This window comes from Sinocyclocheilus grahami, unplaced genomic scaffold (genome assembly GCF_001515645.1).
Source record: "Sinocyclocheilus grahami isolate Dianchi unplaced genomic scaffold, SAMN03320097.WGS_v1.1 scaffold2354.1, whole genome shotgun sequence".
In the NCBI taxonomy this organism is placed as follows: domain Eukaryota; kingdom Metazoa; phylum Chordata; class Actinopteri; order Cypriniformes; family Cyprinidae; genus Sinocyclocheilus; species Sinocyclocheilus grahami.
In genome coordinates, this window is record NW_015507533.1 from 8,258 (window position 1) to 20,790 (window position 12,533).

General features: G+C 38.2%; 1 protein-coding gene across 1 annotated transcript in view; it reads left to right on the forward strand.

The window, feature by feature from the left end:
• LOC107574821 (GTPase IMAP family member 8-like) overlaps positions 1-4,925 on the forward strand; it is a 10,241-nt gene extending 5,316 nt beyond the window's left edge. Inside the window, exons 4-5 of the mRNA XM_016261257.1 lie at positions 1,514-2,200; positions 4,279-4,925. Of these exons, the coding sequence (XP_016116743.1) occupies positions 1,514-2,200; positions 4,279-4,925 (1,334 nt within the window). The remainder of the gene's footprint in view (positions 1-1,513; positions 2,201-4,278) is intronic.
• The last annotated feature ends 7,608 nt before the right edge of the window (positions 4,926-12,533 follow it).

Below are 12,533 nucleotides of genomic sequence, written 5' to 3' on the forward strand. Positions count from 1 at the left end.
TAAAAAATAAAAAAATAACAAAATAATCATATATATATATATATATATATATATTATAGAGTTGTTTGGGGTGGGAATAAATTAAACGTGATCTGCGATGACGTCATAGTCGTGTTGCATTGTGGTCTATAGAGCGGCCTGAAGTGTGCATATGAAGCAGACTCACTCCCTCGGTCAATATCGAGGGGTCGAGTGTTTTTCCATATAAACTTCACTCATCCACTTTACAAAGTGGAACACACTTCAAAATGGCAGCGGGGACTTCCTCAAGGGGAAGTGATTAGAGAAGTTTGCTAGTGTGTGTCTAAACATGGAGTGGAACGCAGCACTTATATACACAGACCTTAACAAGCTAATAAGCTAATGGCACACAGGTGGAAGTGATCACACAACAATGAGTCCAGGCAAAGATTTTTGGGAAATGTGGTTCCTGATGGAATTGCAGAGGAGTAGTGAGGAGTGCGCTCTGGTGGAGCTCATGGGCACCCCAGCTGCTGATCCATCAATTCATGATCGCCAGCTCTAGCCTTTGTGCCTTGTCCAAAACAATCTAATTTATAGCATACTTCAAAGAGTATGATCAATTATAATTACCTTGTTAAATGTATCTTGTGGGTTTTTATGCCAAGTACTTAAATTGAACAAGTTACCTAAATCAATCAGAATACTATAGACTGCTACAAATCCATTTTTTTTCAACATCAAAACAAGCGATCTTTACACTGCAAAAGTGAAACAGAAGCTGCATCTGACATGACATTTATGTTAGTTTAATGCTGCTCAAGGCTGGCATACTGTATATGATTTACACAACAATTGCATTATGTAAACAGCCTATAAATAATAATAATAATAATAATAATAAACTAATTACAGAATAGGGCAATATCATAAAATATTGTTGATTATTATCTTGATATTGTAATCATGATTATTAAATAAGATTAATAGAAAGATTTTTGTGGGTAAAGAGCACATCATATTCTGGCTACAGATGAAAAGTTAAGATGAAAAACATTTATGAATTTGTTTATTGCACATTACAGATGACAAAATCAAGAATTCACAGTGGTTATTTCAGTAGCATGAAATAATTAATAATTAGAATTGGATTATTGATAATAATAGCTCATGTGCGGCATGTGACCAAGTAATCAATGCAGCCCATCTGCTGGTAGAAATAATCACTACATGCTTGCTCTGACATATTGCTCCATTGCAACATATTTGCCGGCTGTTTTGAAATTCCCCTGGGAACATTTCAGCAGACAGCTCCAGTCAGGGACAGGACACCAAAAAACAGGACTGGCCCCAGAAAATGAGGCTATTTGGTCACCCTATTTTTCTAATAACCTAATAGTAATTAGGACTGATATAGTAAAAAAATATTTTTGAACATTATTACTGTTTTATTCTGACATTAGGCCTAAAAACCTTTAGGAAGTCAAATGTTCTGTGGTTTCTATTAAAAGGCAGTTTGCTTATCCCTCTTTCTCTTCCTCATGTTTTTCAGTGACAATACAGGCATCTACAAAACCAGACCTGAACCTGGTGTTGTGTGGAAGTGATGCTGCTCTGAAAGCCTCTGTATTGGAATGTTTCATGGGGGAAAAAACACTTTCCATGTCACATCAGACGTTCAGCTCAGAGTGTGTGATGGAGGAGGAGAAGATTCATGGTCATCAGATGAGTCTGGTGAAGCTTCCAGCTCTGATCCATCTCTCAGAGGAGGACGTGATGCATCAGACTCTCAACTGTGTGTCTCTCTGTCATCCTGGAGTTCATGTCTTCCTCCTCATTGTTCCTGATGCTCCACTGACTGATGAAGACAAAGCAGAAATGGAGGAGATCCAGAAGATATTCAACTCCAGAGAGCACTTCATGCTGCTTTTCACCACAGATCTCACTGTTGGAACTCTAGTGACAGATTTAGTCAAATCCAGACCAGAATCTCAGAGGTTAATCAGTCTCTGTGGAGGTCAGTACAGAGTGATGGGGTTAAATGAACCTGAAAACTCCAGACAGATTCCAGAACTACTGGAATATATAGAGAACATGAAGACTGAACCGTATTCACTACAGATGTATATGAAAGCTCAGGAGAACAGAGTCAGAGGTGAAGCAGAGGAGAAATATAAAGAAGAACTGAAGAGAATGGAGAATGAAAATGAAGAGTTAAAGCAGAAGATTCAATCAGAAGGTGAGTGGATAATATTCTTTTAAAATAAAATGTTTTTTATACGATTTCCATCATGAAGTTCAGTCTTGCAAATCTGAATCAGTGTTGTCCAGCCCTGTTCCTTGAGGCACACCAACACTAAATTTTTTTAAAACTCTTCCTAATCAAATGCACCTGAATAAACTCATTAGCCAATTAGTAGAGACTCCCAAGACCAGTGCCTTGTCCAAATACCCGCACTTGCAGTCTTGGCCAATTGAGAGCATGTGTGCCCGACAGCAAGTAAGTGTGCAAGACTGTCCCAAGTCTTAAAATAGCCGAAGCGCAGTGCCCTTAATGCACACTCAATGTCCATGTTCTGAATCTGAGTCCGGTTTGTACATGTACGGCTGAATACCGGTCCTCTCACTCTCGCACATGTTGCTTCTCCTCTCTGTTTATTGCCATACGCAAAGCAGAGAGGTCTAGGCTCTGCCCCCTTCTGCAGTTGGGCGGGAAGTTGCAGCTGCAGCATTTTCATGTAAAGGAACACCCCTGAAACAGCACTTTTTAGACCCGCCCCAAAAATGTCACTTTTCAACACGTTATAATAAACAATCTGTATGGTATTTTGAGCTGAAAATTCACAGGCACATTCAGGAGAGCCATAAGATTAACATTACATCTTGTAAAAAGGGGGAAAATAATAAGTGCCCTTTAAGTGGCATGTTTAAATTCAGGGCCCGTATTTATCAAGCTTCTCAAAGTGCCATTTTAGTCTTAAGTGCTGAGAATTCATTAAATTTACTTCTTACTCTCCCAGTTATTTAAGACAGCTCGAGAGGTCTCTCAAGTGGTTAGGAGTTGGCAGTAGGGGTTTGTGATGGTGCTGAGGAGACAGAGATGTGCGCGAATCTTTCAGGAGAGGAAGAACGGTCTTGAAAACATTTGTATTTCCTCAGTTATTCAAACAGAAACGAGCAAAGAATATTTACATTACCAAAGAACATCATAACTCACTTTAGTCGAGCGCGAGTATTATGCTCTTTAAAAACACTCCCGTTATAATCAGTGAAGCTACCTACACTGTAACATGAATAAATCTCTTACCCCTTATTTACACTGCACACGTCTGGGGTATGTTACGGCTCTGACACGGCCACCGGAGCTGATCACGGCTACTCACCAAATTCTGAAGCGGCTCTCCGCGCTGCATCACTAAAGATAGGTGCCTATATTTTTGACGGATAATAATAATAATAATAATCGTCTTGCTGTCATCAAAGAAATCAGCAACAGGCGATATCTCTGACTATCGTCGATACACCATACTATCGTCTACCGGCACAACCCTAAATTAAGGTTGTGATGACGATTCGTTTCCTTACCATAATGTATTCTCTAGAAAACGCTTTATTGTCAAATGTGTGTTGAATATAAACTCCTATTAGGAATTTAACCATTCAATGTGAATTTATCTGAGAATATTCTTAAATAAGGAAATCTATTCAGTGATTGGTCCATGCGTATTTCGTCATCCAAAATCCCCATTTGTGGCACAGCAAAGTGTCGTGAATCAACTCTAAGACTGACACTTAAGATTAAGTCCTACACTTCGCTTAAATTACGACTGAGATGCATGATAGCTAACTTTTAAGCACAGCTTTGAGCCAAGAATTTTTTTATACTTAAGTCAATTCTTAGCAGCGTTCTTGAGAGTAATTTTCAGAGGCTTGATAAATACGGGCCCAGTTCTTCATGACCATTTACCTTCATCGCTTAATTTGCTGTACCTTTTAGACATTTTAAGTCTATATGTGAATGCCTTAGAATCTGGCCAAGAATGAGTTGTGTAATAAGGAACTGTAACTAAGATTCCTACTTTTTAGTATCGCCTTTGCATCAGAAGCATGTATGATGCCTTAAAATTCTACACTAGGCTTGCAGAGTATGAATGTCATTGTGCAAAGTAGAGGAACAAGTAATTGAAATGCTGGTGTTATTTGATAAATTAACCAATTGCAACTTCTGCAGTCCAGTATAATCATTTGTAAACATCTACACTTCTTTTCAGTCTTTTTGTGTTTTATTTATTTATTTTGTACCATCATGATTTTCAGGTGCTGAAGGTGAAGCAGATGATCTGGAGCAACTGAGGATTGTGTTGATTGGGAGAACTGGAAGTGGAAAGAGCGCCACAGGAAACACTATTCTGGGTAGAAAGGAGTTTCAGAGCCGATTGAGCACAGATTCAGTGACGACTGTTTGCATGAAGGGAGTTGGTGAAGTTGATGGTCGATCAGTAGCTGTTGTTGATACTCCAGGACTCTTTGACACGACAATCTCAAATGAACTAGCGGTGGATGAAATAATGAAATGTGTTTCAATGTCGTCACCTGGACCTCATGTGTTTGTCATTGTGTTGAGTTTGTTAAGATTAACCAAGGAAGAAACAGACACTGTAGATCTGATAAATATCTTTGGTCATAAAGCTGCTCAGTTCAGCATCGTTCTGTTCACTAGAGGAGACGATCTTGAGGATGAATCTATAGAGGATTATGTGAAGAAAAGTAAGTCTGCAGAACTGAAGAAACTGATCAGAGATTGTGGAGACAGATACCTGGTTTTCAATAACAGAGAAAAACAAGACAAAACTCAAGTGATTCAACTGTTAAAGATGATAGTAATTAGCATGTTGATCTGCCAGCCGTGGCTCTTTCATGAGGAGAACTCGGAAATTCACATTGTTGTTGCAGGTGAAATATGATATATATATATTGTAAATACTATAGCACATAGATATAGATTTGTAGTCAAGTACTTCTTACACGCACTGCATTTTTGCAGAACTGAGAGATGACTGCCCATGGGAGGTAGAGAAAGTCTTTTGTTAGAACACTAATATGGCAATATTAGTTTAATACTATAATGCAATTTGGCACAGTTTAATTATTTGTATTTTTTACTGTACAGTAAGTGACAGTATTGTATTGTGCATTCATATTCAATTATTTGGTATTTGAACTTTTCCAGTCCAGTGCTTTTCATCTACTGCAAGATCTCTTTACAGTATTGTAATGAAAATGAACTTTTCTTAAAGCTCATTGCTGAATTTCACTGTATCTGCACCCTTCTATTTATGTAATAGACGGTGACCTGCAAAATTATTCCAGATTTCCAAAAGGAGGTTTTTGTAAGTGTTTTGAATGGATCTCACTAGTGTTCTCTAGGCAGTGAAGTAGTTTGTGTATTTGTCAGGTTTGTGTATCATCTAAAGTCAAAGTTTGATTCTGACCAATGATAATGTGTTTTTGACTGAAATATTTGATTTTGCCCTGGAAGATTGAGATTTGTACAAGTTGGTGTGTAGTTTTGAAATTGTGTTTATTGTTGTGAGATGAATGGTGAATTGTTTCATGAATTGTGTGTTAGCAATCGAGAAAAACTGTATTAGTTACACAAAGCCCTTTATCTAAACATCTCTACTTAAACGTTGGTCTCACACCGAGTACGTACTCTATAGCCTGAATGTGTGAAGTATGAATGCGATCCAGACATTATCTGCCATGTTGACATTATAATCTCACTTATATACTTATATCACCATATTGATGAAATTTGCTCATTTTGTAGTCTTGTTGAAGAAACAGCTGCCCATTAATTTTGTGATTGTAGTATATCCAATACATTTTGGGTTGATTGAAGTTCTTATATTTTTAACCCTACTAATGTGACCCACAGTTTTAGGTATTATTTTTATGATGAAAAATTGGTCTCTCTTGAATATGCTGCTAATTTCTTTATGTGCTAATTTTTCATCCACAAGCAAAAGTGGCTTAAAACTCCTTTATATTTTCTTATTTTTCTTGATGAATTTAACTCTTGCTCCATCCCTCATGATTTTTTTAATATATACATTATGAAAAATTATTCAAAGATATTTAACCTTGTCATTGCGTTTTTTTCCTGTGTAAATAATCTCATACTATGATGTACGCAACTCCATGATATGTTTTCTGTTTTTTGTCATTATGATTGTTCATTGTTAGAAATACAACCATCTTTCATCATCTTGTATGTAATTATAAGTTCTGCAATAAATAATAATAAAAAGATATGAGCAAGAGGTGCACTATTATCACCTCATAGCATCACTAACTCGACAACCCTACCTTATACAGTTTTCCTCAGTGTTTGCAATGTTTGCACAAAGGAGACGTCAGGCAGCTGCTTGAAGATCTCGCCTTTGGAGAAGGCTGTTGATTTTATACTCAAAAATGTAGGTATTACTAAAAAATTAAGATTACCCCAGAATGCATTGCTAGCCCACCCCAACATTTGTGAACAATAATAATGATAAATGCTGACCAATAATGAATTATATTACTTTTTTTTTCTGAAAATGTTTTAGTAAAACAAGCAAAACGTCATTTGTTTTGTCATATGCCATAGCTATGCATGAATATACACAAGACAAATGCTGCCAAGGTGAATACATCTCAATATTCAGTCAAGTATTGAATTAACGCATAAATTAATGAAATAATTATAGTTTATTTACTAGCATCAACAGGAAACATGAATAAATGTGTAAAAGAATGAATAAAAGTAACCAAAACAAAAAAATAAATGCAAGTCAACAACACATGAAACAAAGCTTTATTCAAACGTATTGTTCTAATAATCACATATTTACAGGAGGTGAACCCATATCCTACTGCCATCTCAACACAGCTGTTCCAAATCAGCAAGGCTCTTTTCTCCAGGTTGCTCCAGTGGGATTGGGGGTCCCAGTAATAAATGCACTGTGAGTTGATTTGGATAAAAGTGTCTGCCAAAGGCAGAAATGTTAATGTCTCAAGCACAAACACTCAATAGAGTTGCTTATTTCTTAAAGTTTATTTCTTCAAGGTACTACTATAATATAAATGCATACATATATTTCATACAATTTCTGTTTGGGGGTTTTAAAGGGTTAGTTCACTCAAAAATGAAAATTAGCCCATAAATTACTCACCCTCAAGTCATCCTAGGTGTATATGACTTTCTTCTTTCATACGAATCCAGTCTGAGTTATATTCAAAATTGTCTTTGATCTTTCAAGCCGTTTAATGCCACTCAGCAGGTGTTGCATGCATCAGTCCAAAAGAAGTTAAATAAAAAAGTGCTCATCCATAAAAAAAAAAGTGTCTCACACGGCTCCGGGGGTGAACAAAGGCGAAGAAGGCTTCTGTAGCAAATCGATGCATTTTTGTAAGAAAAATATCCATATTCAAAACATAATCACTTTAAATGTAGCTTGCGCCAACAGTTGTACACGGAAGCAGTTCCAGGCGGATGATGTATAAGGTTGGCGTTGCGCCGGTGAGTCTCGTGAAAACCAACGTTTGTTATCAGGAGCAAAGGAAGCAAAATTTCCTTACTTTAGCAAAGGAAAACCAGTCTCCTCTTGGCTTATATCGAAATTCTCTTACATTCTTCTTTACAAATCCTCATTTTGTACTTCTAATTAGTGACCATTGTTTTGTTTTGATCTCTCCCCTGCGCTTCCGCATTCCTCACTTCTGAGCGGCATCATCCATGCATCATCCGCCCAGAGCTGCTTCCGTGTACAACAGTGAGCGCAAGCTACATTAAAGTGATTATTACGCTTTGAATATGGATATTTTTCTTACAAAAACGCATCGATTCACTACAGAAGGACTTTTCTTCACTGCGCCATGTGAGACACTTTTTTTTATGGATGGGCGCATTTTATTTAACTGCTTTTGGTCTGATTCATGCAACACCCGCTGAGTGGCATTAAACAGCTTGAAAGATCAAAGACAATTTTTAATACAAGTCTGACTGGATTCATCTGAAAGAAGAAAGTCATATACACCTAGGATGACTTGAGGGTGAGTAATTTATGGGCCAATTATAATTTTTGGGTGAACTATCCCTTTAAAATCAGTCATTATTTACTCGCCTCCACGCTGTTCAATCCCGGTGTTTTTTGTCTGAACACAGGTGATTTTGGTCAAGTTTGTTCTGCGCTTATTTCAGTTATTTTGCCTTTAATGTAAATAAACGTGCAAACAATATACTTGCGCTTGTGAATTTATTTTGGAGTTAATTACATTGTGCGAGCTGTCTCTTTCATACCGCATGGTTTATACACATGTTGCTGCTGATTGGGCTGACATTTTTGGCACACCCACCAAACAAGAGAAAACAGGAGGCTGGTTTGAGATTAGCAAAATCTGCGCAGAACCGATCACCGGTGATCACCGCGAGATGCATGCCGGTTAGAAAAGTGTCCGAGTTACGTCCGACTTGCTCTGATGTCATGCTGACGTGTGCCAAAAAATTCTCGCGATGGCGAGGCGGCTGTGTCGGATTGTGCAGTCGAGCGCAGTTGCTCTCCACCGACTGCGCTGACCAAAAGCATGATGGGAAACGACTGACTGACGACACAGATTAATGCTTATTGGTTGAGAATGTCAACGGATACATTTTCCTCTTAATTCTAAGAATTCCATTATTCAATTCAAGTTTATTTGTATAGCGCTTTTCACGATACAAATCGTTGCAAAGCAACTTCACAGCAAATTAAGTTTCTACAATATTTAGTGGTAGCTTATCAGTGGTGATTGTCAGTTACATATGGCAGAAATGTATGGAAAAATCAATTAAAGACTTAATCGAACAGATGATGAACACCATTAACAGCAATTATTATATGATGCAATCAAACTTATAGCAAAATTTGGTAGTTCTGTATGTTGTTTCGTGGTTGGCATCATCTGAGGTCCTCTGAGGGGTTGGCATCATCTCTTCTCAGGTGTTCTGGATCCAGACTGAAGCTTGTGTAAATCCTAGTTACCACGGGATGTCAATCCCAGCAGAAACAAATAGAGACATAATTAGCGTAGCTGCTGTTCCAACCAAGCAAAACTTATTTGTTTAACCCAAGCTAAAGAATAATAATGTGCATTTGATCAGATATAACTGCAGTACACGATTATGAGATGCATTATTTGAATGCTTGACCAAAGAGATGTGTCTTTAACGGCCAAGGAGGCCGTCTCTGAGCTCTTCACCTGTCCGGTCCCAGCCAAAGAGGTCGTCCTTGAATCTCTTGTCTGCTCTGTCATGGCCAAGGAGGCCATCTCTGAGCTCTTTGCTTGCCTGTCATGGCCAAAGATGCTGTCTCTGAATTGTCTGCCTGTCTGTTATGGCCATAGAGGCCACTGTGGACCTCTCTGTGCTCTACTGCAGTTCCACCAGATCTGCCCTGGTGGTCTTCGGTCCCATCTGCTCTGCTGTGGTGGTCATCTGCTCCACCCTGGTGGTCAAGTCACCTTTATTTATATAGCGCTTTTAACAATACAGATTGTGACAAAGCAACTGAACAGCATTAATTAGGAAAATAGTGTCAATAATGCAAAGTGACAATAGTAAACACTCATTTTTCAGTTAAAGACAGTTCATCATTGAATTCAGTGATGTCAACATCCAGCTCAGTTTAAATAATATCTTTGCAATCATGTCAACGATATCGCTGGAAATGAAGTGTCCCCAACTAAGCAAGCCAGAGGCGACAGCGGCAAGGAACCAAAACTCCATCGGTGACAGAATGGAGAAAAAACCTTGGGAGAAACCAGGCTCAGTCGGGGGGCCAGTTCTCCTCTGACCAGACGAACCAGCAGAACGGAAAATCAATTTAAGACGTAATAAAACAGACGATGAATAATATTAACAGCAATTATTATATGATGCAATCAAACTTATAGCAAAATGTGGTAGTTCTGTATGTTGTTTCAGGGTTGGCATCATCTGAGGTCCTCTGAGGGGTTGCATCATCTCTTCTCAGGTGTTCTGGATCCAGACTGAAGCTTGTGTGAATCCTAGTTACCACGGGATGTTAATCCCGTGGCAAAAGACAGAGAAACAAATACAAACATAATTAGCGTAGCTGCTGTTCCAACCAAGCAAAAATGATTTGTTTAACCCAAACTAACGAATAATAATGTGCATTTGATTAGATATAACTGCAGTAAAAGATTATGACTGCAGTAAAAGATTATGAGATGCATTATTTGAATGCTTGGCCAAAGAGATGTGTCTTTAATCTAGATTTAAACGGAGAGAGTGTGTCTGAACCCCGAACGTTATCAGGAAGGCTATTCCAGAGTTTGGGAGCCAAATGCGAACAAGCTCTACCTCCTTTAGTGGACTTTGCTATCCTAGGTACTACCAAAAGTCCAGAGTTTTGCGACCTTAGGGAGCGTGATGGATTGTAGCGTGGTAGAAGACTAGTTAGGTACGCAGGAGCTAACCCATTAAGGGCCTTATGGGCAAGTAATAATATTTTGTAACTGATACGGAACTTAACAGGTAGCCAGTGCAGAGACTGTAAAATTGGGGTAATATGATCATATTTTCTTGACCTGGTAAGGACTCTAGCCGCTGCATTTTGGACTACCTGTAGCTTGTTTATTGAAGATGCAGGACAACCACCTAGCACTGCATTACAATAGTCCAGTCTAGAGGTCATGAATGCATGAACTAGCTTTTCTGCATCAGAAACAGGTAACATGTTTCGTAACTTGGCAATGTTTCTAAGATTGTAGAATGCTGTTTTTGTAACATGGGTGTAATGACTTGATTACTTCAATTTAATTTGTAAGGGAATTACTTATTATTAATTCAGGTTTTAAAAGGACTCGAATCTGAACTTTCTGAGTCAACCTGATTAAAGCTGAATTCAAATCTGATAGTTTACACTTTAAATCAAGGGTCGTCCAGCGAGCCGGTGATTCTTAGTATATTTTTACAATTTGAATATCTGTATTCTCCCTGGCCACGGGTTAACACGATTATAATCATTTGTAAGCTCTTAGAGAGGTATTATAAGTAAGCTATGAGCTAGGTAGCAAAAGGATCTTTTTGGCAAAAGTTTTAACCTTGAAATTATATAACACCAGACAATTGATTCTTTATAAATGAAACATGAATTTTATTGGCTACTCTAGAATACATCAGAACTATGCTAAAACACACATACACACAAACATACAGTTTCTATTTTATGAGAGTTGACGGAGTTGCATGAAGTTTCCAAGTTCTAAACTCGTTTTCACGAGTGATCTAAATTCACCTGAGAGGATTTACAAAGCAGAGAATTTGTCTTAAATTTACTGCTTAAATTAGTGCGAAACCAGTTCAGCAGAGATAAGAGTTTGTTCATTACTTGCGTTCTTTTTGGTTGACAGCTGAAAAGCTGAGGTGATTCCGTCGCTGACGCGGGCTTCCTGGATGTCTGTTGAGGGAACCTCGTTGCTGATTGGTCGCTGAGGTGACGTCGAAATGACGTCTTTTCTTTGGGAAACCCCTTGTTGGATTGGTTGGTCTCTTGATGAAGCAGAGGCTTGAGCAGTTCTGCTGAAAAGTCTTAGTTTGCAAGACTTTAAGTTCTTTGAAGATTTCAACGGTGTTTCACTGAAGTGTTGAGTTTTAGATGACTGGTCGCTTCGATGGTAAACGCGTGAGCACACGTTGGAGTGCTCTTAACACGGCGACAGGCGAGAGCAAGCAAGCAAATCTGTTCTGCATTGAGTTTTGTTCCGCTGCATAAGTCCGTCCCACGACGCGACCTTCCAATCGCCTTCTTGCGCAGGCGGAGCATGCATACATTAACAAGAGGCCCCCCCATTTATTATGTGGAGAAATTAAGATTTGCAGGTTTTGTTTATAACTCCTATATAGTGTCCTACAACACATACTGTCAGAAATAACAGCTTTTCACTTATTTCAAAATTCTGCAATCATCACAAGTTTCCGTTCGATACTAAACTTCACCTCTCACACACATATTAATAACCTCATTTCCTAAAAAGGGGTAATAAACACTGATTAAAGTTTCACCGATTAAATGAACACATCAAAAATATATATATATATATATATATATATATATATATATATATATATATATATATATATATATATATATATATATATAAAAGACATACAACATATTATTTGTGAATCTATGCTTCGATACTTTCAATGATTTTCAACGGTTGTCGTAAAAATCGTCCTTTTCTTTGGAATGCAAAGGGGGAAAAGGGGAGGTGTCCTGAGGTCATCCTCATGTCAGAGTTGAGAGTCTGCCAAGTTTCTCCTGCTGGACAGGGAGCTATAAAATTGTCTCTTTTGTTGACGGGATTATCAATTTATGTGTTAAGCGGTCATGAGGTCCATGCGATTCTGTGCGGGACTCGGTCTAGATACCAGGTTCTTTGTTCCGTGGTCCATTAGATGGTTTATTTATGCTGAAGCCAGTCACGAAACATACTGACGTTCTGTTGCTTAAATGAATCCAGATGGG